General features: G+C 43.4%; 2 protein-coding genes across 2 annotated transcripts; both read right to left on the reverse strand.

Moving 5' to 3' along the window:
* Positions 1 to 1,916: 1,916 nt before the first annotated feature.
* Positions 1,917 to 11,186, reverse strand: mcoln1a (mucolipin TRP cation channel 1a; the record flags this gene model as incomplete). The annotated part of the gene is made up of 13 exons (XM_080523973.1): positions 11,082 to 11,186; positions 10,215 to 10,382; positions 9,755 to 9,911; positions 8,917 to 8,998; positions 8,657 to 8,753; positions 8,006 to 8,105; positions 7,156 to 7,262; positions 6,678 to 6,827; positions 5,276 to 5,377; positions 4,927 to 5,049; positions 2,597 to 2,803; positions 2,287 to 2,417; positions 1,917 to 1,953 (listed from the first exon to the last, which is right to left on the reverse strand). The coding sequence occupies exons 1-13, from the start codon at positions 11,169 to 11,171 to the stop codon at positions 1,917 to 1,919; spliced, it is 1,551 nt and encodes a 516-aa protein (XP_080380099.1). The 5' UTR covers positions 11,172 to 11,186.
* Positions 11,187 to 16,445: 5,259 nt separating this feature from the next.
* Positions 16,446 to 17,595, reverse strand: trappc5 (trafficking protein particle complex subunit 5). The gene is made up of 3 exons (XM_080524008.1): positions 17,561 to 17,595; positions 17,040 to 17,312; positions 16,446 to 16,797 (listed from the first exon to the last, which is right to left on the reverse strand). The coding sequence occupies exons 2-3, from the start codon at positions 17,307 to 17,309 to the stop codon at positions 16,501 to 16,503; spliced, it is 567 nt and encodes a 188-aa protein (XP_080380134.1). The 5' UTR covers positions 17,310 to 17,312; positions 17,561 to 17,595; the 3' UTR covers positions 16,446 to 16,500.
* Positions 17,596 to 26,991: the final 9,396 nt, after the last annotated feature.

Here is a 26,991-nt window from a genome sequence, read left to right on the forward strand (position 1 = left end):
CATCAGGCAAATCACAGTTCGACAATGGTGGCTCTACGGCCCCATACCATTTTGGCCCTTAGCTGCTTCCCCAGGGCTTCTAATCCTTCGGTGTCCATCGTCTGAGAGGACTATGAATGTGACAACAGTATAGCAACCTTTTGGGTGGCTGGGTGGATCTGACGGTATATGACTGAGGGGAGGGAGGGGGGGGTTGTGGGTCTATTGTGGGTTGTGAACAAAATGTATATTGTAAAATGAATACAAATAATTATACAAAAGTGTTTTAGGGATTAGGTGAAGGGGCTAAGGGCCTTAATGACACCAGGCCTACATCATATCAAAACCATCAGAGGGCAAACTATACTTTACTGAAATAAACACAGAGCTGTCACAATGCCTGACCTCCTTGCGGAGTCTCGAACCTGAGGACCTCTCTCTCCACTTGTGCGTTTTGCTCTTGCTACAGACACGGACCACTGAATAAAAAAAAACAACAACACAATAATTTAAACTTTCTCTAGGACAGAGTCATAGGTTTGAGTTTTAAATGAGACATCATTATGAAGACTGACAGAATCGGAAAACAGAAAGACCAAAAATATGAGCGTTCTTCAGGGTTCGAAGTTCGCAGACATGACATGGAACAGCATCCCTCTGGCTTCATTTACTTGGCCTGCCTACTTGTTAGCCTCCTTTATTCTCTCTAAGGCAATTACTGTACAGTCTCCGTTCCACAGACCAGATACAATCTGCGTAGCTCCACCTGGCTTTTAAAATCCACTTCAGCTTACATACGGTTTTCAACCCATCATTCGGCTTCCTTGTTTAAGGAAGTAACATTCAGGACAGGAGAATGCGTCTTGTTCTTGTTCCGAGAGTTGCATTTGGGTTGTTTCGGAGTGTGTGTGTGAACACTTTACACTTAACTACTGGTCCACATAACAATAACAATGACAGCTCATAATGATGATGATAAATCATCATAAAAACCATTACGATAGTGCAACAACCCGTAGCTAGGGTAAATATCACTTGTGTATTTCTGAACATGAATATTACAGTTTGACAATGTTAATAGCTTCTGGGATTCTCATTCTGTGCAGTACAATACCCTGTATACCATGTCAATAAACACCTACGACTTTAACCAGCGCTACTGTAGCTGTGCTTGAGATGAGGTACTGAATCTCCTGTGTGTGTGTTTGTTAGCTTCTGTCTCACAATTTGGCAGATGTACAAGCATCTGAGTAGAACTTAAGGCCTTTTTTTGGCAGACTGCAAAGAGTAAGTAGTAGGCAAGGAAAGTAGAACGGTACGACCGTCCTTGGTGGCAGGCAGAAGGGTTGAGATGGGAGCTGAACAGGGAAGGTTAGCCTTTGTTTTGTACATGGAAGTGCTCTCAATGGGGACAGTGGTGACTGTGCTACTCCAAAATGATCTGTGGTCTAGTATGAGGAATGATGTCACCCTCATGTCACAGGTACTTGGTAAAAACATGCTTTGTTAATGTACGATGCATTTAAAAAAACAACTAAAAACAGCTAGGAGTGTGTGTGCATTTGTATCTGTCCAACATTGCATTTATATCCTTCAGCAAGAACTATGTGCTAGAACAATGCTTAGTGTGTGGTGGTCCAAATTTTGTGCAACAATACAGCAGTCTTTGTTTTTGCACAACATCCCTACAACATTCACCTACTGCATAATCCACTCCTAACAGATTCACGGTCCAATTAGTCCTTCAGCTCATAGCACCAGTCCTTCCTCTGTTTATACATGGTCGATCTGAGAGGATCGTCATTCAAGTGTGTGCTCATGTTTGACCCAGATTGTATGGTGACGATGTGAATCTGGATGCAGTGTGCCGCTGTGGCCAGTAGAGTGCGCTGTAGTAACAGTCACTTGGCCTGAACTTGAGGCTGGTGCTGGGTTGGTTAGTTCACCAGAAGGGTATCTTCATATGTTGTTGTTCTGTGAAAAAAATACAAAATAAAAAAACCTTCGACACATAGAAAAGGACAGACATACTGTTTCAAGCCACACTGAAAGGGAACACAATGGAAACATCGGAACGGTTACTGAACCTAATTCAACTAGCCTCTCTTGGTCGGTTGTGTTAAAGTCCATCTTCATAACCTTCCACTGTTGCATCATCTAGCTGCCAGTCGAATGTCTGTTTGTTTTTAGTCAAGTTGTCGTTGAAACAGTCAGGGTACCCAGGCTTACCATCACCTGGTATACTGCAGTTAGTTCACCACCCCCCTAGTGACCTTCCCCCTCTGCCCTCCGACCCCTCTGACCCACCTGTCACAGCAGCAGAAGAATGAGCAGGGCGAGGTCTCCAGGCCGCGGAACTTTCCGGAGTTGGGCGTGTCTGTGCACTCGGCTATGAAGGCGTGAAGGTCTGTGATGTGGATGGGCTCCTGGGTTTGGTGCTGCAGAGAGGAGGAGGTGGAGGAGGAGGAGGAAGATGAAGATAAAGAGGAGGGAAGTTGCTTACAGACATGCTTACTTCCTGGGATGTGTGCGTTGTAATAACTGGATCTCAAATCCAGCCGTCGACGGGAAAAACCGGAAATGACGAAAGACCGAAACGAAGACCCCCCTCCCTTACCTTGATGGTCTCGTAGGCGCCGGTGATGAGGGCGATGAAGAGCGACAGCACCATGTAGATGAAGAGGGAGATGAAGGTGTACAGGTACACCTGGCTGAACACCCACACCAGGGTGCTGCTCTCCTGCATCTCCGAGAACGTCACGAACATGTCGTCGCCGTTGATCAGCGAGAACAGGCACTCGGACACCATGGAGAGGGAACGGAACTGAGAGAGAGGGGGGGGTATGTAAAGAAGGGGGGGGGGGGCGTAGGCAGAAGACTTAGAGAACAACACCACGCAGTTATTACTAACCCATTTAGAGGGTTCCCGCCACCACCTCTCTGCTGTGCTACTTCCCACTTCCCTACGCTCCTGAAAGTGTTGGGGTTTACCGCTGCAAAGACACGCTTCCTCATTAGACCGAGTGGGCTCGGATCAGTGCATGAACAACTTGTGCTAGACATAATGTGGTTTGAGTAGAGTCAATCAAGCACTCCGCGCTCCAAGGGACCGGTCTGAGCAAGGCACTGTTCACTAAGCTTGACCACCTGACCAGTAGGTGGTTAATTATTGCAACAACAGACTTGTTTTGTAGACAGCAGGGATTAAAGCAAAAAAAAATCTCCTGACGGAAAAAGAAATTCAGGCCAGTGGCTTTCCGTGCGCATAGCGCGCGTGCGATTTTCCGTTCTACGTTCTAATGCTTTGACTTTTCTTTCGAAAAATGTGAACACATTTCTGCGTTGTATAAAATCAATGACACATCGCTAGTCAACTAACACAGCTTGTTTTGTGAGCCTGCTAACAATGTAAAGTAGTGTTCTAGTTAACTAGGTAGCAGTCCAATCCATTTCGCTGCAGTATTTTGGCTTGACTAGCGAGTTTGTGTTGTGATTCTCAACAACGTTGAAACGTAGTTTCACCCTTTTCCATAGTTTTGAATAATAAATGTGTGGACTGACGATGTAGCGCAGCCTAACTTATTCTAATAATTATTTAACATAGTTTTATTGTGATAATTATTCCCCCCTCCTCCCAGACTTACAAGGTCACATTATTATTGGATTGGTTGTTTGCGTGCCGGGTGAAGTTGGCTAAACATTTAACCTGCTAGCTAGCAAGAGACACATAATGTCACTCTGGTCTAAAGAGGAAAGTTGACGGTGTAAACATTTAAAGAGGAATGGACAGCGAACTATGCGTTCATCCTACCTGGTTTCATCAATGCAAAGCCGTTGTGAGACTCACATTTTACGTGCTCACAATGAATGTTCCCTTCCACCTATACATGCGAGTCGTCCTTTCGTCAATGAATGCGATAAAGACGGACTAGAGGAATCGATTGATGCATAAAAACCTTGAGAACTGCCGGATTAAAGTGACGTCCATAATAATAATAATAAATAATAATAATACATTAGACTTATAGCGCTTTTCTAGACACTCAAAGACGTCCATATCACCAGATAGCCAACAAATAGTGACCGATGGGAGATGCCAGTTTTCTCATTAAGTGAGATTTAATAGCCTAATATAATTTTCTCTATTTTTAATGAATGGCTCATTGTAATTATTATCCCTAGTAATGTAGCGTGTTTGCTCTGTCGTTTCAGGAGCATATAGGCTAAGCGGATTCATCGTTCTTTTTTTTTTTGCGCCGATTTTGTTGTCAATGTTTTTCATAGAATTAAACTGCATTTGCTTTGTTACTGTTCACATGTGTGGTGCAGTCACATAGCCTATAATAAGTAAACATTAAGTTTGAATGATTTACTGAGCTGGCGTTACTTTTTTCAAACCACACACCGCTTGTCGGCTATTTCAGCACCACGCATTGTCCACCTATTTATCACTATGAGGGGTTCAGCGTCAGTGCACCCCGCTCTGTTACTGTCGCATAGTTGTAGCCAATAAAGGCCTATATGTAGACTATATAGGCTATTATATATCATTTATATACCTAATACCAACATCAAAATAGATTGTATGCCTCTACAAATCATATTACACCAGGTAAAATCCGTCACAACTTGGAATAAATCCGTCGCAACTTGGAATAAATTGACGGAAATCCGTCGTAGCAACGGAGAACTTTAATCCCTGAGACAGGTGATTCCGTGCAGTGCCGTGGCTCAGAGCTGTGCTCTCTAATGACTGTCTGGTTGTGCTAGTGATGTCTGCTCAGACCTATGCTCTCCGATGATTGATTATCTGGTAGTGCTAGTGATGTCTGCTCAGACCTATGCTCTCCGATGATTGATGATCTGGTTGTGCTAGTGATGTCTGCTCAGACCTATGCTCTCCGACGATTGATGATCTGGTTGCGCTAGTGATGTCTGCGCAGCTACCTTGACGTGATAGGGTCCCAGTACGATCCAGCCACAGAAGCAGTAGCCCAGGTAGATGACCGCCACGCAGCAGCAGAAGCGGATCACGTTGGGGAACGCTGCTTGCAGGGTGATGATCAGGATCTGAGAGGACCAGATAGAGGGAGAGACTGTCATTGTGTGTGTGTAGGGGAGGGGTGTGTGTGTGTGTGTGAGTATAAAAGTGCAAGTCTTCCCACAATGACCTGTCTGTTTTGCAAGTCTTCATATCAGATCAGTACCGGAATGGTTGTGCGCACCTCAATAAAATATTGTGTATACATGCGAGCGTGCGTGCGTGTGTGCGTGTGTGTGTGTGTGTCTAACATACATTGTACTTCTGGAAGAAGCTGAGGTAGCGGATGACCCCGACCCACACCAACAAGGTAGAGGTCCCCAATAGGATGCCACATACGTCATAAGAGGACAAATTCTGGAGAGAGAGAGAGAGAGAGAGAGAGAGAGAGAGAGAGAGAGAGAGAGAGAGAGAGAGAGAGAGAGAGAGAGAGAGAGAGAGAGAGAGTGCGAGATACAGAAAGACATTACTGTTGCTGTTACTGTAAAGAGAACAACATTTACATTTAGGGCATTTAGCAGACGCCTTGGTCCAAAGCGACTTACAACAATAATAAACTTTAATAAAATAAAACAGTACACAGTCAGGATAAAAACAACAGTAGCATGATTAAAACATAGGCCATAAGACCTGATAAATAAAGTGGATTGTGAGCACAACTGACAAGAGGAAGGGGAGGCTCCAGGAGGGACTGCTAAGGTGACTGATTGATTGATTGAGGTTCGAGTAAAAACAGTAATCCAAGGGATGACATGTGAAAGTGTGAACACTTATTTCCAACATGGTCCTTTGATATTAACATACAAGACAACAATTACATCAAACAATCTTTAAATAAACATTACCCCCCCCTCCTCCCCCCAAACAAAAGGATTAGGAACTTCTAGGAATAAACAGATAAAAAGAATAAAAGTAGGCTGAGAATAAAATAATAAAAGAATAAAAGAATAAATGAATATAAGAATAAAATAATAAAATAATAAAATAATAAGAATAAAAGTAGGCAAAAAAAAATAGGCTTTCCTATCTGTTCACCTTACCGGTAAGCTCTAACCTGTCTTCTAAAAGCCCTCCTAGTTTCTGCTTGTTTTATATTAAGTGGAAGGCTGCTCCACAGTAATGTTCCAGTATAGAAGAAGGAACTGCGAGCTACACTATTCACTCGTGGAACCTTACAGGAGCGCACACTCGCAATCGGTGTGCATCAGGGACTGCTAAGGTGCAGCCCAAAGAGCTGGGTCTTAAGTCTACGACGGAAGACAGGGAGTGACGCTGCAGTCCTGACAGCGGTGGGGAGCACGTTCCACCAGCGAGGTACCGAGACGGTGGGAAGCCGTGACCGGGCAGCACGACCGCTGCAACCCCGCAGAGGCGGTGGTGCCAGTCGGCCAGCGGAGGTGGAGGAGCGGAGTGAACGGGCAGGTGTATGGGGGGCTGATCATTGAACAAGACTAGAGAGTTGTCTGTGGGCTATATGTCAAATCAACAACCTCCCATGGGTGTGCACTCCTCATGGGCGAGAGGACATTTCCCACTTCTTGCTCCACTCCTTTCCTTTAGAATCCATGAGGGGGGAGAAACAGAACGAGAGACCATCCTCTCCCATTATCATGAGCAGTTACAGGGCTTGTCCACTAGAGGGGGGTGGTCCACTGACCTTAGACTCGATGCCTATCTTGATGATGCTGCCGGTGATGGTGAAGATGTCACTGATGATGAGGAGGATGTACCAGCCGTTGATGAACTCCATCCTGTCCCCCCAGTCCACCTTACGACCCATGGTGGTCTTGAAGAACTCCACATACTCCTGTTAGAGAGAGAGAGAGAGAGAGAGAGAGAGAGAGAGAGAGAGAGAGAGAGAGAGAGAGAGAGAGAGAGAAAATAAGAGAGGAATCTCAATGGCATTACAGGCAAGGGGAATATTGATTGCACCGTCAAACTTTCTCTGCTTGATATCCTATTGTGCCTGAGTAAAAAAAAAAGAAAAAAAGAAAATGTTCATCATAAAAAATGTTCATCATAGAATGACTATCCACTCTGAAGCCCGGGACTTGCAAACAACTAGCTGTGCCCAGACACTATTCCCTCTCTCACACACACTTTCACCCCCCCCCCCCCCTCCTCCAGTGTCTTACGTATTGCAGTGCGATGCCTCGCAGTATAGAGCGTCCACACAGCAGCAGAGACAGCATACACACCACTGCCACCGCCACGTCAAACGCCAGCCGCGAGTAGTTCTCCGCTGAGTAGGAGAGAGAGAGAGAGAGAGAGAGAGAGAGAGAGAGAGAGAGAGAGAGAGAGAGAGAGAGAGAGAAAGGGGAGGGGAGGGGTGAGGAAGATGTTGGAAGCAAAGAACCAAATTACAGATGTGGTTTCCCATACAAGCGTTGATTACCATAGAGCTCAGCTTCTACCCCAGGGCCATTCAGGCCCTGAACACAGCAAAGACCTAGGTTCTAGGCCCTGGACAATCTAGACAATTTGATGGCAGCTACTAGATTGAAATCAAGTGCAATACTGAAACACAACTGTGAACATTTCAAACCTGCAAACTGCGACACTTTAAATGAATGTGCAATAACACTATGTGCAATATGACAACCCTCGGGTACATAAGGTTCAGAGATAGGAAATGTTAGAATAGGTATAGCATAGAGTACAGCACAGTGTTTTATTTGTATAGTATAGTATAGTGGATAGTGTACATAGCCTTTATTTATGTAAACCAGCTCTTTTCCCTTCTTGTTTTTAGTTTTTTTTTCCTAGCACCAGGGGAGCCCCCCCTCCCAAATTTCGTTGTTTGGTACCTGTACTATATCAATGACAATAAAGACCATTCATTCATTCATTCATTCATTCATAATGGGATAGGACAGATTTTATTTTTAGATGTCCATTCCTCTCCCCCTCTCTCTGTGTCTCAAGCAAAAGATGAGAAATATTTTTTTTTTATCTCACACTTGAAAACAGTAAACCCACTCTCACCATGGTCAGACACACTGGGGTCTTTACACTCCTTGATGGAGGCCTGGTTCTCCAGGCTGATCCTCACCTTGCCGCTGTGAGCCTTGTTATCCAGAACTATCTGCAGGAACAAACCGCACGTCAGACTGACTATATGGTTGCTCATCTGTTCTGGTGCATGCAGTAGAAATGTGGCAATAAACTGAAAAACTTCAGCAAACTGGTATGGAGCTGTCAATGTCTCGTTAAATGTGTTCACGATGGGTGACCTAACCCAGCGTCTTGAAACACGTACAGACCTAAGGCCCTGGGATAACCTCACGTGGTCGAGTGCAGTCTGCATGCAAGCCTACATTTGCAACAATCAATTCCTCCAGCAACACCTGCATAATATCAACTGATCTTATTGCATCAGGGTGAATAGGGGTAAGGGCCGAGTGAAGGAGACAAGCCCATCCAGGTGAGGCTATATCAAGTTGGGCGCCCAAGCCGCCCATAGACAGGCATTCTGTGCTCTTTAACAGAAGCTGTGTGTCTGTCTGTATAATGAAACAATATAGACAGTAAAACTGTTTCCATAGCAACGATACATGTTTGTTCTAAGAAAAGACCCGGTGACCGGAGTCATCCTGGACTGTACCAACCTACAGGAAATAGGAGGGGGGATCTCACCGTTATGAAAAAGGTGTAACAGTCTGGAATCTCATTGTTGATGATGGTTTGAATGTTGATAGCTTTCAATTGGAACTGTATGGTCACGTTAATAAGCCTATAATGGGAGAGAGAGTGACACACACGCACACACACGCACACACAGAGAGAGAGAGAGAGAGAGATAAGTAACAACATCAGATAGGAGCATGATCTCTGTAGTATCTGATGAGAGGAAACCAAACCGGAGGTTGGAAGACATGTGAAAAATGAAGCCTTACTTGTGAAACTTGAGGGTGAAGTTCCTGAAGTCCTTGGTTAAGAGAGGAGGAGGGACAGACTGAGGGGTCACTCCAACACAGTCTAGGAGACAGGTCAGACAGACAGACGGACAGGCAGACAGAGAGACAGGTCAGACGGACAGACATACGGACATACAGAGAGAGAGAGAGAGACAAGTCAATATAATAGGATACAATACAATACTTTATTGTTAAGTTAAATATAATTTCAGTTTGTGAGGGAAGTGATGCATCAGAATATAATATACACCACATGCAAGACAGGGATTATTGCAGGGATGTCAGTGCCATTCAGACTATCTAATCAAAAAGTAGGCAGTTTCAATAGCATGTTATTTCCACTGTATAACACGTCTCCTCTTAATCAGTTCATATTTCCTCTAAGTGACAGCTCAAGGGGAAGTAGGTTTTTTAACTTTTGCATAATAAGGGTGTGTGATTTAGTCATGTCACAAGTTTAGTCAATTCCAAAACACCCAGATAGTTGACAGAGGAATGACTAACCTTATTGGCCATAGAGACGGTGGTGACATTTGAGACAAAAACAAAGTTCTAAATACACATAGGCCTAGTAGTCTTCGCAACTCTGGCAGTTCCCATGGATTCCGTGAATAACCTTGCTTTACTTTGGTGATCACAACCCTAGGCGTCGAACGCTACAGGGAGACAGCACAGGCTTTTTCTTCCACTAAACCACCTAATTCAACTACCAACTAACAATCAAGACCATGATAAACTGAGTCAGGTGTGTTATTTAGTGCCAGGCTGGGATATGCATATGCAACCAGACTGATATAGGGGAAGAGATGAAGGGTACCTGTAACAACACGGGGGTCAATGTTGAAGGTATCGTTGGCGGGGTCGATGCTGCCCCTCTTGTAGTACTGCTGGCAGAGGGAGAGGGCGCTATTGTTCACGCCGACCCCGTACACGTACGCGTAGCGCCCTATCGTGGTCTCCGGTAACGCCAAATACTGAGGAGGGAGGAGAGGGGGAAAGAGGGCCTGGTTCAAATATTCAGACAACACATCCTTCTCCTCCTAAGTCACCGGCCTACATGTGACTGGATGGGTGTAAGCAAGGTTTCCAACTCTACTGCTTCCATTCGTTCCATGTCCTCAAACCAGGGACGAAAAGGAAGTTTAGGATGAAGTCTTAGTGAGAACCAAGCTGAAAGATTCTAGAGGGTGGGGGGGCGACAAGCAGCAATCCTTTACTGACCTACAGAGTGTGTTTGCCTATGAGGGTGTGTGTGTGTGTGTGTGTGTGTGTGTTACCTGGTCTATGGCGTAGTATATGTGCTCGTAGACCTCGCTCTGTGTGTACACGGAGAACGTGTCACCTGAGCCCTCGTCATAGTCCTTGAGGAAGAGGTGCTTGAACGACATGGTGTTCTCTTCTTTAAACGTCACCACCATCTGGTTACTGAGGCCGAACAACACCAGCTGAGGGATGCAAGGAAGGACGGAAGGAGAGAGAGAGAGAGAGACAGAGAGAGAGAGAGAGAGGTAGAGGTAGAGAGAGACACAGAGAGAGCAAGAGTGATAGAGAGAGCAAGAGAGACACAGAGAGAGAGAGAGAGAGAGAGAGAGTGATAGAGAGAGACACACACAGAGAGAGAGAGAGTGATAGAGAAAGAGAGAGAATTTTTTGATCTTTACATACATGCACCTAAAACAAACAACACAGTTCTGGTGGTCTTGGACTTGCCATGACCGTTTGACCCACTGGTCAAATATCACCATTAGCCAAAAGAGTGCACCGATGTCAACGACATGTTTCAGAAGGATGAGGAACGCAACAGCAGCTCTTTACGCGGGGAGAGGTAATATGCTATATATGATGCTAATGTGGACATTGTCGTTTTAAGGGGGGAGGAAACATGTTATATATTGAACAGGTTATTTTTGAGCTATGTGAGCCACCGTAGTTAGATGAAGAAAAGCCATATAGGTAATGAAGTGTTTGTCGGTCAGAGAGTAGGCGATGCCATGCCTGTACACCTGCGGTTTGTTTCACTAAAGCTCTGCGTATATATATGATATATCAAACTTTTTTTCACCGTCTCTGCCTCCATTCTTTATTGGGAATCAAACGTCTAAATAAAGGTTCTAGACATAACAGACGTTGACGTGTCGAGGTACCTGCACAGTGACGATGACTATCTTGAGCAGCTGCAGGCCCAGCTTGAAGGGTTTGCGTCCCTTGGCGTGGAACTTGTCACACGGGCTCATGAAGAAGTATTTCAACTTCCTGCGGAGGGCCTCCTCTTCCTGCTCCGTCCCCAGCCAGCCGCCCGACGTCGGCGTGGGCAACCGGGGGGGGTTGCCATGGCTGTGCTCGTCGCTGTTCTCGTGGGAGCCGTAACAGGCCACCGAGGAGAACAACCTGTCCTTCTCTGAGAGAGAGAGAGAGAGAGAGAGAGAGAGAGAGAGAGAGAGAGAGAGAGAGAGAGAGAGAGAGAGAGAGAGAGAGAGAGAGAGAGAGAGAGGAAAAACAAAAGAAATAACATGCCGTCAATGACAAAAAAATGGTGATAGTGAGCCTATTTTATCTGAGAGTGTGGGATTTGTAATGGAGAACATGGGCAAAACAGCCATGTCATCTGAGATAGCCGACCACAACGTCGTCTCCTATCAGCGCTGCTATTTCCCTTCCGAGCAGGAACACTTGTTTAACCAGCGTTTATGGTCTTGGACTGTTGACACGGCATTCTAACGACGGCATGCCGCAATCTGACACGTGCCTGTGTGAAAGGAAAACAAATGTTCCTACTTTCATCACCTTTCCCCTTTCTCTCTCTCTCTCTCTCTCTCTCACTCTTTCTCTCTCTTCTCTTTCTCTACCCCCAGGCTGTGAGTGATGGCTTCGGTTCGCATTTCTCTCTCTTGCTTTGTCTTACCGCCCCACCCCTTCCCCCTCCGCCGTGTGTACTCATCCATCAACACCTCTCTATTACACACAACAACCCTGGAGCTTCAGACAACACAGGCCGGATTGTTCAAACATAAACACCCAGGTCAGAGGTCTCTGGGCTGGGCTGGGCAGGCGAGACAGACAGCCTCTCTCTCCCTGGAAGGTACACCAACTGCCAACTCTGCCACTCAAGGCTGAATACACCAGGGATGACTGGGACATCGTGACAGATCCCAGGGAGGTTACCTGGGGTCAGGGAAACACCCGTCTAACTGGGTTGTCAAAGGGTAACACTTGGAGGTGGGATGATGCTGCACCCTGCGACTACCACTGAACCGGAACGTTCTGCGAGTGAAGTTCACTGTCGCTGAAACTTCAATAGAGAGACTTGCTGGGGGAATATAGAAGTTCCAGGGTAGAGACACCATTTCCACTTTTTTCAGGAACTGTCATTCAGTCCCATGTTGTTGTCCTGGAACATATCGTTTACTGCTCTGGGAGGATCATTTGTGAGTCAATCCAGGAAACAAACCCCAACCCAATCATTTAACTGGCAGGTAACATGATGAGTCAGGGTTCATGGTCAGGCGACAGGCTGGTTATGGCTCAGCAATAAAAACAAGAAAAAGAAAGTGGAACTTGGAAGTGAATGACCTAGCTCATGCTTTTCTAAACGAGGGAAAGGGTCACAGATCAGCAGCAGCCTAGGTCTAAAGCAAAAGTGCTATCTCAATGTCTCTCGGTGAATGACGTCTAGCGTCTTGAAACATGTACTGACCTACGGTCCTGTCATAACCTCATGTGGTCGAGTGCAGTCTGCATGTCGGCCTACATTTGCAACAATCAATTCCTCCAGCAACACCTGCATAATATCCACTGATCTTATTGCATCAGGGTGAATAGGGGTTAGGGCCTAGTGAAGGAGACAAGCGCCCATCCAGGTTAGGCTATATCAAGTTGGGCAGACCTCGCCCATAGACAGGCATTGTGTCCTCCTTAACTGAGGTTGCGTGTCTCGTCTCTTTCCAGAACAATGTGAACGTGAGCTAAAGGAATCACATGTCGTGTCAGCAACAGAAGCGCCAGCTCTGAGGGACAGATCTTTGACCACAGGAGAGCGTGTCGACCATAAAAAGGCTGATAGCGATCAGCAAAACAACACACACAAAAAAGAAAAGAATATGAGGGTGCATTGCTGAGCTGCTCTGTCTGACTGACTCTGACGCTAGGAGATAAGACATCGTCAAACTAAATAAATCCGGTGAAAAATCTGGCGCTTCTGGTTCAGGGCCCTGGATTGGAGCGCCAGCAGCGGCGCAGGCGTGGGCTAGGACGCCTAAGGAGGCCCCGTCTGTCAATCAAACAGTCACCACCATGACTGGGGTTGTCTGTCAACATCTCTGTCTGTATCACGACTAGATCAGCTGCTTATCGGTCTGCTGCACTGGGCCACCCATGGATGCTGCATCTGTACCTCACTGCACTGACAAGTGCTGGGTGATGGTGCTCATTATTCAACGTTGACCTCTCAATGACCCGTTTTGAGATGGGATGGTTGTAGAGCTTGATCAGTATCTGACTGGACACAAACAATCATAAAAAAAAACTTTGTTTGGGATTTGTAACTGTTTTGATATAGGCTTCCGTAAGCCTAATGTACAAGGGTAATAAGGCAGGCTACTACCCTACACTGTTAGTTGACCTACATCCAATAACCTTTCTAGTACACTCACACAAAGTGACAGATTGACTATGTTTCCCTCTCCACTCTCTCCACCTGTCTAATGCCCTGCACACAGAGAGAGAAGTGAAGAAGTGAAAGGCAATGACCCCGCAGCAGACACACTGAGGGCCGCAAGCTTGACCATGCGCAAGAGGAAGCGACGCAGAATCAAAGTGTTGGTGAGGTTATAGCAGTGCGTGTAGACTAGAGAGACCTTTAGATCTGACTGGATCAGCAGACATGTTTTATGGAGGGGGGTGAGGGGTTTACAGCGGGGGGTGGGGCAGTGCAACAGATCTGAGCCCATGGTGGCCTGGTGGTTCTTGGGAGGGTCCTGAAACAATAGACTCTTTCAGCTTTCCTCCACATAGAGAACAACTACAGTAGACCAGGAATGTAGCCTAGCTAATTGCCCAGCAAGATACATTTTAGCCCAGGATCTTGGCAAAAACACAGTTCTCACAAGTAGGCCTACTGCTGTCCTGAAGATTAAATCTTGCTACCCACATTTTACTTTGATATTTAATATTGAAGTCTTGACAGTGTCCTCCTGAGTTGTTTAGGTATGGGAGAAACCCCGACAGTACACCACAACAACAACATGATAACAGTAATAATAACAAAGGAGCCACACTTCCCAGACAACAGCAATGACATAGCCTAGTTAAGTGTTTCCAAACAACCTCGAGCTCGATTTAATGACTAGCCTCCCTCCGACCTGTGACTGGCAACTGGGTGACTTAAGATGTTTTTTTTTCCACGTTTGAGCAATTAGCCTATAGCTACACCTACAGAGCTACATGGAGCTACGTCACGATTCACATCCAGAATAGGAAAGTGATGCATTCACATCTACTGTCATTTAAAAATGCATGTTTCGGGAGCCCATTCGGGGTCTGTCGGTTACACAAGCATAGCTAGCGGACATTGCATTGTCTCCACTGCATAAAATACGAGCAATGTTACAATGATCTAGATATACAAGGGCTATCTAGTAGTTACAAAATAACAACATGCTGTCAAATTCCTTGTAAAATACAACTTCGACATACCTGGTTCGCCGTGGTTGCAATTGTCACCGCCCGCTGTAGCCATGTCAACGTTTTTCAAGCAATAAATAAACTACATAAAATGTGACTTACATTCACAATAAATAGGTACGGCAAATATAAAGCTGTGGCACAACGCGAAGGTGTTGTTGTTGTGAAGTTAAGTGTCAGAGGAGACAGCCATGAGGAGCACACGGGACATGTTGACTGTTCGTTGCAGAAACATCCTGCGCTTCCTCAGACAGCGATCATGTGACGTCACGTCACGTCTACCACGTGACTGTCGGACGTGCCAGCCAGGCTCTTGGTGTTCTGTGTCCTCCCATCCTCTCATCCGAATTTGACATTACAATTTGCCTGTGGCTAATATTCTGCTCAATGCTGTGCTGACATTTATCATTAATCATTAACACAATATCAACTTGTTTTAGACTAAAAGCATCCTATTGTTTCCCGTCTTTGGTTGGGAGAGGGTTAGGCTGTAATGTCTCCCTGTTTAACTCCTACTCTGATGGTAAGACTAAAACAAAAAAAGACTACTTTTCTGGGTTATTTCAATGAGACACAAAAACATTCTCTCATGTATTTATTTTCCTTTTCACAAAGCAATATACAAGCATTCAAATGGTATAGCATTCAAACTGTATACTGTAAACAAACTCAAAAGTCTAAAAGGAAGTTTACGCTAACATGTTCAGCATTTACAAGCTTGGACAAGGATCAAGGGTTAAAAGTTGGACCCGTAACAGACCATACAAAATAAACTCAAGTGCAAATAATTGCATGTAATGTTGTTTATATTTAACCAAAGCATTCTATATTCCTGTACAATCAGTCCAGAAAACATATCGACAAGTATATAACCATGAGCATTCATCGATTTTTGGTTTAATGTTACTTATACAGCTGCCCAAACTAACCCTCTATCTTTCCGACTCAGATTTGTTGGAAAAAGGGAAAGGAAGTCATATACATTACACACCTATACAGTCACTTTACTTTCTTCCTCCCCTCTCTTCATCCTCCCTCTCTCTCTTCTATCTGCCCTCCCTCTCTCTCTCTTCTATCTGCCCTCGTTCTCTTTCCTCTATCTGCCCTCCCTCTCTTTCCTCTATCTGCCCTCCCTCTCTCTCCTCTATCTGCCCTCCCTCTCTTTCCTCTATCTGCCCTGCCTCTCTCTCCTCTATCTGCCCTCTCTCTCTCTCTTCTATCTGCCCTCCCTCTCTTTCCTCTATCTGCCCTCCCTCTCTCTCCTCTATCTGCCCTCCCTCTCTCTCTCCACTATCTGCCCTCCCTCTCTCTCTTCTATCTGCCCTCCCTCTCTTTCCACTATCTGCCCTGCCTCTCTCTCCTCTATCTGCCCTGCCTCTCTCTCCTCTATCTGCCCTGCCTCTCTCTCCACTATCTGCCCTGCCTCTCTCTCCTCTATCTGCCCTGCCTCTCTCTCCTCTATCTGCCCTGCCTCTCTTTCCACTATCTGCCCTGCCTCTCTCTCCTCTATCTGCCCTCCCTCTCTCTCTCCACTATCTGCCCTGCCTCTCTCTCCTCTATCTGCCCTGCCTCTCTCTCCTCTATCTGCCCTCCCTCTCTTTCCTCTATCTGCCCTGCCTCTCTCTCTCCACTATCTGCCCTGCCTCTCTCTCTTCTATTTGCCCTCTCTCTCTCTCCTCTATCTGCCCTCCCTCTCTTTCCTCTATCTGCCCTCCCACTCCCTCTCTCTCCTCTATATGCCCCCTCTCTCTCTCTCTCTCTCTCTCTCTCTCTCTCTCTCTCTCTCTCTCTCTCTCTCTCTCTCTCTCTCTCTCTCTCTCTCTCTCTCTCTCTCTCTCTCTCTCTCTCTCTCTCCTCTATATGCCCTCTCTCTCTCTCTGTCCTCTATCTGCCCTCCAGCGCCTTGTCACGGGCAATGACGGCCTCGTCGAACTTGATCATCAGCGTGGTGCCCTTGTGCCAGTGGACCGTTACTTTGGCAGGGAAGCCACTGTGTGTGAGGATGGCCTCCACGATGCCCCCGGTGAAGGCAGCGCAGTTGAGGGTGCTGTTGTCCTTGGGCACAGAGATGAACGCGTTGATCAGGGGCTCCTTCTCGATTATGTAATACGTCTTGTCGTCGTCGTTGGCCTGCTCCAGCTTGTCTGCCTCCTTGCCAAACAGGGCTCTCCACACGGAGACCTGCAACACGGGAGGTCGGAGGAGAAGGGTTGATTTTACTGCATTTCGTTGTATGGTACTCTGCAATGACAATAAAGTTTAATACAATCTAAATTGTGGTCTTTTTTTTTTTTTTTTTTTACTAAGTCATGAGTCCATGCTTGACTGACTTGAGATTGAAGTCATATTCAAGATTACAGAGACTGTCACGTCATATTTTGACACACACACACACACACACCCCTCTATTGGTTATACTGCACCTTGATGAAGAGAAGTATGTTCAACACTTTGGTTTCTCTTTTCCCATTCTTCTCTCTCAGCACCAGCACGTCCAGCAGGCTAGCACCCACGCCCTGACCCAAGTCCGCCAGGCGAGCCTGGAGTTCGGACACAGAGTACACACGACTCTGGCAGTACTGGACCATCTCGGAGAAGAGCAGGGCGAAGGCGCTGATGCTGACCTCGGTCTTGGGACGGGCGAGGGAGCGCTCGAGAATAGCGGACTTGCCTCTTGTGAAGCGAGTCTCCATTTTCTACACAGAGAACAACAGCATATTGTTGGTAACAGATAATCATGCAAGCACTTGCTTAGCAAAACGCTAAGATATGCCATATCTAGCTAGCTAGGTACAGCTATTTTTCCTAAATGAATGAAAAAGCAACCACAGCAAGGCCTGGACAATGGACAATGGGTACATCATACGAAGCCGATACTAAAACATGCACCAAGTAGAACAACTACACGCCAAAACACAAAATATAAGGTGTGGATCTTTCTTACCAGTTTGTTGTTTATTGAGCAAAGTGACAGCTTACACTTCCTGTTCCGGGTGATACGTCAAACGTGATACGTCATGTTCAATAATTGTTTATGTTGAAATATAAACTTCTTTCTTATGACACAGTAAATTGTCAATATTCTAAATAAATGACACAATTTAAAATATTGTGTGTATTACTTACACAATTTCACGTAATTTAAATAAAGGAGTTGATAATCAAACACTGGAGGGCGATATTGCAACATTCACCATTGACTTGACTGCAGTCTCGAGTAGCCATACTTCAACGAGGTTAATTTGACTGTAGCCAGGCACATGTCGATCTTTCCTAATGAGAAAAGGGAAAATTAATATAGGGGCCCAATTTAACCACAGAAGCCTTCATACATTGACAGTTAAGGGGCTGGAAATTGAGAGGAAGAAAGAGAGGTAATACAGTTGCAATGAACTGCAAAATAATATTTAGTTCTACTGTAGTCTACCCATCAAACCTTCATAAATGAATAAACCTAGTGTGCCATTCTGAAAGAAAATGAACATGTTGAAGCTTTTCCAGTTATCTCAAAAAACACAATTTTGGCTAAAAGCTAAGGCTAATGATAATATAGCACTTTAAAACTCATCTTCTCATGACCGCTTTACCTGATTCAGTCAGATGGGGGTGGCATACTATGCTAGGCTTGCAGAATATAGTGTAAGCACATTATAAGTAATGAAATGCTTGACATAAGCTATACAACATGGTCATTAACTGGGGAAGGTTAATCCACAATGCATTTTTGTATTTACGCTTAGTGTATATCATCATCATAGCATAGTAGCCTATAATTAGGTGACTGGTACCTTACAGGCCCTTGGTCCTAGGGTATTTCCTATCATAGCTTAGTATATCATAAGTTCAACTTGGCCCATATTAGGTGAGTGGTCTAACCCCCTGTCTGTAGGTCTACCCCCTATCTGTCAATCTACAACCTGTAGGAACACGCCCCATTGCCACGGTTATATTTATTACTTATTTTTTGGGGGGAGTGGGGCAGTCACACTTTTCCTTTTTCTTGCGATAGAGACAGTAGAGATTTGACAGGAAGGATGGTTGAGAGAGAATAGGGATGACATGCAGGATATGTCCGCGGCCGGAATCGAACCGGGAACCCTGCGGTTACATGGTCGACGCTTAGTGCATTACTTCACCAAGCGTCCCCTATCGTCTGTTTTAAACATGATTTTAATAAGGTACTGCATAGGCTACATGTTTGCAATGTCAATGTCTTATGTACAACAAAAGTATACAACTCTGAACCCAGAATCCCAGAAAAGTATTTATTGTTCTTCCATTGATTTATTTATAATTAAACAGAATTAACATCATACAATGCCACAACAGGAAAGAAGTTGGGTTAAAAAGCAAGCACAATATATTGCTGTCTTGGGGCTAACAATTTAACAGCATATATTTGTTCTCAAATACAAAAGTCATAATCTTTATTATCACTGTGATCTGTATCTCTGGGATCTGATGTTATGCATCATCGGTTGCTGGTAGCTTTAGAGACAGAAGAACCAAAGTGGCCAGGTAGGAAATCCTGCAGTTGCCCTGAATATGTCTTCAGTTCTTCAATACTGACATACCCTTGGAATAGAATAAACAAGTAAATGAGATTTTAGAGATAATTAATGCACTCCTACACTTACAAAGGATAATTCAATTTCCTGTATAACATACTGTAGAGACAGACTATTATGTTATTGTGTTATTGTGCTAAAACTGTATACTGCTACTATTGTATTCCAGTGCTACACTACTACTACTGTGATCTATTGAGATTTCTAAAAGGAGAGCTTGCGAGTAAGAATTTCATTGTCAATTTAATTTTCAATTTCACACACACACACACACACAGTATATATATGCCGATACAACATTAAACCTGAACTGATTATGATAAGATAAGAATGCTATAGGTGACAAATGCATCCTTTACCTGTAACCATGTTATTAACTGGGTAATGTTGTACTCCACAACATAGAGCCTCTTCCTTTTGTGGAGTATCCAAAATAGATAAGTCATGGCTGTTCAAAAGAGAACACATTACATTTACATGTTACATTTAGCAGACACCTTTACCCAAAGCCACTTACAACAAGTACTTTTGTCTAAGTAAGTGAATCATCTATAGGCCTACATTAGTTATCATAAGAAAAACAAATCGATGCTAGAACCAGGGGCCATTGGCAGTCACAATGCTAGAAGAAGGAATAATTACTTTTTATTTACAGTAGAGAAACTGTATAGGGGGGTAGTGGGTATGAAGAGGTCTTTAGAGGGATTAGTTTGTAGTGTATTCATATAGTATTTCCATGCACGTATAGGCTACATGTTAATCTTCCCCTCAAGATTCCCTGAATTGTTTTCTAACCTTAAAGTATGACCCCCAGTGGTACAGATGTAAAAAAAAGTATGTTCAGGACCTGAGAAATTCTTGACCACCTGAACTGTCACATTATCAACATGTAATTCAAAGCTTATTCTAAAGGCAGCACTGCATTAAGGCAGCATGTGCCTCCAATCCAGAGAGTTGGCAACTTCTTTTCATACTTTTACTTTAAATGTGTTTATATCATTAGAAATCATATCACAAGTTTATGTGAGTTGTATGGGTCTGTAACTTGTGTATTAGCAGCACATGGTTTGAGAGGACACAATGTCGTCCCCTTGCTGCAGGGGGACGGAACTGCAAGAGAAAAAACAAGTGAAGAGTTTCTCAGGTCTCTAATCATACTGCATGATACTTCTATATGACTCAAAATGAGATACGGAGATACATACCAGCTCTTCATGCTTCCTGCGTGATCACCATGGCAGTCTTCTTCCATCTGATCATTTCGCAGTATCAGTCTATCATTTGAGCCCTTTAAAGATAAACAACACACAATACATACACTATATGGACAAAAGTATGTGGACACAATTATCGTCTGGGACTGTTTTCATGGTTTGGGCTAGGCCCCTTAGTTCCAGTGAAGGGAAATCTTAATGCTACAGCATACAATGAGATTCTAGAGAATTGTATGCTTCCAACTTTGTGGCAAGTTTGGGGAAGGCCCTTTCCAGTTTCAGCATCACAATGCCCCCATACACAAAGTGAGCTCCATAATGACATGGTTTGCTAAGTTTGGTCTGAGAGAACTTGACTGGCCTGCACACAGAGCTCTGACCTCAACCCCATCAAACACCTTTGGGATGAATTGTAACGCCGACTGCGAGCCAGTCCTTCTTGCCCAACATCAGTTGCCCAACCTCATGCTCTTGTGGCAGAATGGGAGCAAATCCCTGCAACCATATTCTAAAATGTAGTAGAAAGTCTTCCCAGAAGAGTGGAAGCTGTTATAGCAGCATGTATGTGTATGTATAGTGAGTGCAAATGATGCTTATTAATTGTCACAAACATGAAGAAGCATCAAGTGCATTCAAGTGAGCAAGGGATACAAAAACTGTCCACACCTAAAAGCGAAGTAAACTTAATGATTTTACTTGCTGACTTTCTTTCTCACGCAGGAGATGTAGTTAGCTTGAAATGTTTACATGGGAAACTTAAATCTATAACAGCAATTCAGATTTCTGCAAAAGGTTCATATTGATAACATTGTGGATGAAAATAAGTCAGTTGGCTAAAGTAATGTTTAACATCCTATCCTAATTACTCATGTTGAGGAGAAAAACAGATCCCCCCCACTAAAATAAAAAAATGTTCTCTCTATTTCAGATGTTTGCGCCAGTTAGATCCATCCATTGTTTGTTTTGAGGTGGTCTTGATGTGCTGTCTGACAGATTATATCAGGACAGCTGCCATAGCTCGCAGTACATTACTTACAGAGTATATTAGGATGCAGTGTAAGGAGGACAGTTAAGTGTGTTTGCAATTCAGAGGATCCAAGACTGAGGCTGATTGCCAGCTTGCGCAGGAGAAAGCTATACTGTTGAGCGTCCGCATCCGCATGACACCTGTTACAGTACATTAGGACTTATGTTAGCCTGTGAATCTGCGTCAATAACCTTTGTCGTTGTGAGATCATCTTCCTGCTCCCAAATGAACCTCCCAACCACTGCTCTCACCTCTGAAATAGAAAGATAGAAATATACATTTAAAAAAGTAAATTAAAATAATAATATTTGTCATGACTCTCCACATTATGCTTGGTGAGATAAAGCTTTTTTGTTTGACTCACCATCCTGAACAGAGGCTGGAGGTAGTACATAGTGCCCAATGGACACAGACCTGACACTGTGGCATTTCTCACATGCAGCCAGATAGAAGCTGTGAAACACTATCAGCAGGTTGTTTGCATAGTCCCAACTCTGAAATATCCTAAAAATTGAATTGAGATATTGAAATGATTTAGTAATAATAAGGATATCCTTTTCACTCATTGACAAAAATCAGGCCGTCGTCTGGCTCGAGGACCAAAAGAACTGACTCCAGGTCACTACAGGTTAGCTACCTTTTTGTGTCAAGACAGGTGGCATCCTCACTGAAAAGATAGTCTGCAGTTTTCCAACTTGTAATGGCTCCACCCTCAGATACTGTAATAAGAATAAATACATCAATACAATACCTAAATAATAATGTCAGTGTTGAATAAGGACTAGATAGCTGCCAGGTATAGCGAGTATTAGCCTTGAACTTGCTAGCTTACCCCAAAAGCGACTCTCCCCTCTTCTCACACTAGTTGAGAACCACGCAGTTCTATTTTTAAACATACTTTGTAAAGATTGAACAGGTAAAACAAATAATTGTTAACTATATATTATATATTATAATATTGTCTATGAAATGTTTATAATCGTCTTCAGCCTAACTAGCTTGTAGTTCGGAGAAATGTTTGAAAAATACACGCGGTACAGTATCACGTGAACATGGTTGCCAGATGGGCTTCACGATTTCCATCCTAACCAGTCTAAAAACCGCTAAATCCACCAAAAACCAGGCAAGAAAAACGTTAATTACTATTGGGCAGGTGCTCATCTCCTGCCCCTAAACTGTATGTCTGTTGCCAATGATGTTTGTAAAATAAAAAATAAAAACCTATATGTATGTAGCTACTACTTAACGCATTTTGTAACTTTCAGGCACTGACATTTTGATACCGCCTAAATGCTTTTTTTCCGGCCCAGTGTGATCAAACGTAGCCCATTCGGCGGGAACACGACCCATTTGGCAACCCTGTACGTGAAGCTTTCCGGTTTTGCCGCAATCACACAGATAGAAGGGCAGTGGCGCCAACCTCGCCTGTAGCATAATCTTTGAATTTCATAAATAATAATAATAAAATGTCTGATGCACAGCAGTTCATCTACGTTATGTATCTCTTAGCAGTGTTTATTATACCTAATTACAGCTTTTGACACTGGCAATATTATGTGTCTTTCTGTACCAACTACCAGGCATGAAGTGAAGCACGAAGTGAAACAACTGTTGACATCCTTGCTCGAATTCCTCGTCCGTCAGAGTCCACTATCCAAAAAGTAAGTCATAAAAAAAAAAAAAACGTTTTTCTACCGTATAAAACAAATAGCCTAGTGTTACATATCCATGATACATCTCTGGTCCGGTCAGAAATGGTTTTGTTATTTGACACTGCATTATAGACAGTAGACCAATCAATAATAGCCTTGCTCTCTTGTGAAATATGCACCACACGCGCTGACACAGGTGGCAAGTAGTCTTTTATAGTTGGGTAAATCATGATCTAGATTGCCATCTACCTAATGTCATTACATCAGGTCAGCAGCAGTTACCATTAGGTACAGTACGGCAACCTGACTGGTCGGTATGTTGGTCGCAATCTGTCATGTCTTTACAACCTGTCATGTCTTTACAATCTGTCATGTCTTTACAATCTGTCATGTCTTTCCCCACCTTGACAACAGTGCTGGACAATGACTGTCCACAAACACCAAACAATATTCCATGTGTCATTGGATTAGGGCCTCACGATATAGGCCTAGACCAAATATGATATTGCGATAGCGATATTACTTTGGATATATCAAACACGTTGAATTCTTGATTATTTACACTTGACATGGTTAACAACAACTGTCAAAGTAAAGTACGATGTGCAATAACCAAATGAATCATCTATGCATGCGTTAAGTTAAAGTGCGTTTTTGTTGTATTGAGTGAGCAAATATTACAGCCTCTAGCGATATAGATATTGCACATGTTATGTGTGTAATATATTGTGCAGCCCTATGATTGATTACCTATCACTGCACATTCAACATTTAAAGCAAGACACTTTATTGGGGGGGAGGACACAACAATGACACCTGTGCACAGGCCTACTTTTACTCCTGCTTCACTAGGGTGCTCTCTTGCGCCTCTGTCTGATTGAGATCTGAAGCATGGTGAGTTTTTTTTTTTTTTTTTTTGGGGGGCTTCACCCTTGTATCGTGTGGTCCCTTCATGGCAGTCTCTGCTGTATTCCCGCTGTCCTCGGGAATCTGATTGTGACCCAGGTACACTCTTAAAATATACACTTGTCCACTTCGTCTCATAGGCCCCCTCTTTCGATTGGGTGTGACATTGCTGCTGGTGTGGCTTTTTCATGTTTAAACTTTTGAGTAGCAGTCCCTTGACACCCGCACACCAATCTCAAATGTCAGGTGGTGTGTTTGGAAGCAACCTGATATAGATGAGCCTTGCTCTACCACAAGTGTGTATGTATGCATGCATTAGAATTAAGCTGACCACTTTCAGCATTCTTTCATTCTCAAAATATCAAATATGGCAGCGCACTGTGGACTGTACAGTATCATGTACAAATAAACTTTTATTTGTATGGACACCTCTTGATGACTGGTATACAGGCTACAGTGAAGTCATTGATAACTTTATACTATTAGGCTACTTTTGTCAACAGATTGTTTCATTTATTTTTGACACATTTTATTAACACATAAACAACACAAATTGTTTCTCCAGGGAAGCTGAGTGCTTCAAAGAACAGGGAAATGCCTATTACATCAAGAAGGATTAGCATTCAACTACTACACCAAGGCCATAGGTAAGAATAGGTTTAATAAGTGCTGTTGTTTTTCTCCTTCTCTGTCTCTTATTGCTGTCCATCTGCTGACATTGCCAAGAAATAGACCACAGACAGATAATGGTGAGAGCAAACACATTCTATTGTTATATTAGCCTATAGATTATTAGTGTTGTATTATGTTCTATTATCATTTCATTTGTGTATTCTGACAGACATGCGTCCCAAGACTGGAAACCGGGCAGCAACGCTTATGATTAAGACATCGGAGAGAAAGTGCAAAAACGGCTTTTGTCAATAAAAGTAAGTCATTATTTAATATATATATATATACTTAATGTATTAATGTCTTAATGTGAGTCCTGCACTGTATTGGCTGGCGAGTCTACCATCTAATTAGCCAGACTCCTTGCTATAAGCGATTAATATTGGGCTAACGTAAACGTTATAATGCTAACTGAATGTTATAAGCTAGCTATCTGAAAAGCTATAAACGTAAACGCTAGCTATCTGAAATGCGGCGTGTGAACGGGTTGAAATCAGGCCCGGATTAACCCCCTAGGGTGCCCTAGGGTGACCAGACTTGATGTGTGCCCCCCCAACACACACACCCTCCTACTTTGCAAGTGAAAGTGTGATATTTACTATGGTTACAAAACCCATAGATTTACAAGAGCATATAACTACAGTACAGGCTCATCACAGTTGGGCCTAATGCCGTAGTATATGCTCAAATCTGAATGCAAGTCACATCACAATGCAACACGACTTTCTAAATATAGGCTAATTATTTCCATCATAAATCGCCTGAGACTACATGCTAAACCATAACAAAGGGGGAAAATGCACATACTGTATACTACAATAAAACAAGCTCAATACCAACCAAGTCCAATAACGACTGTTGCAGGCATATAAGAATAAGAACACATTTTCTGTCAGCATTAATGAAGCGTACTACAGGTATTATGGAAATAAACAGCGCCTCTCTCTTTGCCGCTCCGCTCACCTTCGTGATGCTGTATCAGACGTAGGCTTATAGTCCAGTCAATCTGTGGTTTAACCCAGGGGAAATTGCAATAGTAATCATTCAAGTTTTTTTGTGATCCCTAGGGACAACCAAATAACATATTAAAAGTCTTAGTCTTAATATTTATTGGATCATGGTAAATTCAGGGGTCGAAATGTGGGTTTTTGTGCCAGGCGCAACACAGCCAGTTAATAGGATAAAACATTGAACTAATAGATATCACCATGAAACTTCACCAATTAATCACAAAAAAAATAAAATAAAATTGTATTACAAGTTTTCTGAAATATTATGTTTAAATATGCAAATTAGGCATTATCTAATGAAATATGTGCTAATTTGCATAACATTCAAAATCAGAAATCTGAACATTGGATAAAGCCAGGTTAAACATTCTTGTTTCATCTTGTTGTCATATTAGAGTCAAGGTCCTCTATAACATTTTACCATGTTTTTAGGAGTAAATGTTACATAAATCAGGCTATGAATGATATATTAACAAACCCCTCTATAGCAGACCTCGGAATGTAGATAGGAATACAACTGGAAGGTTTGGTGTATGTAAGTGCTACTGAAGTGGAGATTTCTGGCTCAGAGTATGAGAAAAAACTATTTTTGAGAAAACGGCCATTACCCCCTTGAGGGTACCTTTAACCCAAAATTATATAGTTCTATTTTATTTTATTTTATAGTTTTATTTTATTTTATTCAAACAAAGTCAATCAAATTAGTTTATAACACATTTATTATCATTGACATTTCTGAACATACAGAAATGTTAATGTTTTTCCATGAAAACCATGTTGCATATAATATACAGATTAAACCCTTAAATGAGAAATAAACCATATAAACCTATAAACCTATTAAAAACAGTTTTTAGACCAAGCTTGAAATATGCCTTTACTGTAGGCCTACATGTAACCTTCACTCCATGTCCTCATCCAAATGTTGTGCCGACATATTCGCGCATACACCTCTGCATTCTGAACAGGCTACAGAGCAATCAAGTCCTTGACAACGGCATTTGCAGCGCATAGTGCCACAACCTGACTTGCAATTACAGCGCACAAGCTCCAACAAGTATTGAGGAGCAGGGTCCTGGTCGGAATGGATGGGAATGAGGCATGAGTCTTGGATCCTCCAGCCCCATTCCTTTGGTGGTAGCGAGTTTCCCATCCATTCCTGAACCTGATGGTACACTCTGAAGCTGTGAAGCATGGCAGACGACCATGTTGGTGGCAAGTTGCAAGGGTGGATAGCCGTTTTGCTGTCAGTCACTTTAGTATAGAAACTTTTCAGCCTGAGGTCATTGAGAGAATCCATTTCGGCACCTTTGTAGATTCATATTA

The sequence above is a fragment of the Nansenia antarctica genome (genome assembly GCF_963989245.1).
Source record: "Nansenia antarctica genome assembly, chromosome: 2".
NCBI classification, from domain to species: domain Eukaryota; kingdom Metazoa; phylum Chordata; class Actinopteri; order Argentiniformes; family Microstomatidae; genus Nansenia; species Nansenia antarctica.

What these genes read in the sequence shown, in the direction of transcription:
- trappc5 (XM_080524008.1), bottom strand. Translation starts at nt 17,309, where the DNA reads ATGGAGACTCGCTTCACAAGAGGCAAGTCCGCTATTCTCGAGCGCTCC. An exon ending in ACATACTTCTCTTCATCAAG is followed by an intron (nt 16,798 to 17,039) that starts GTGCAGTATAAC and finishes CCCGTGTTGCAG; the next exon opens with GTCTCCGTGTGGAGAGCCCT.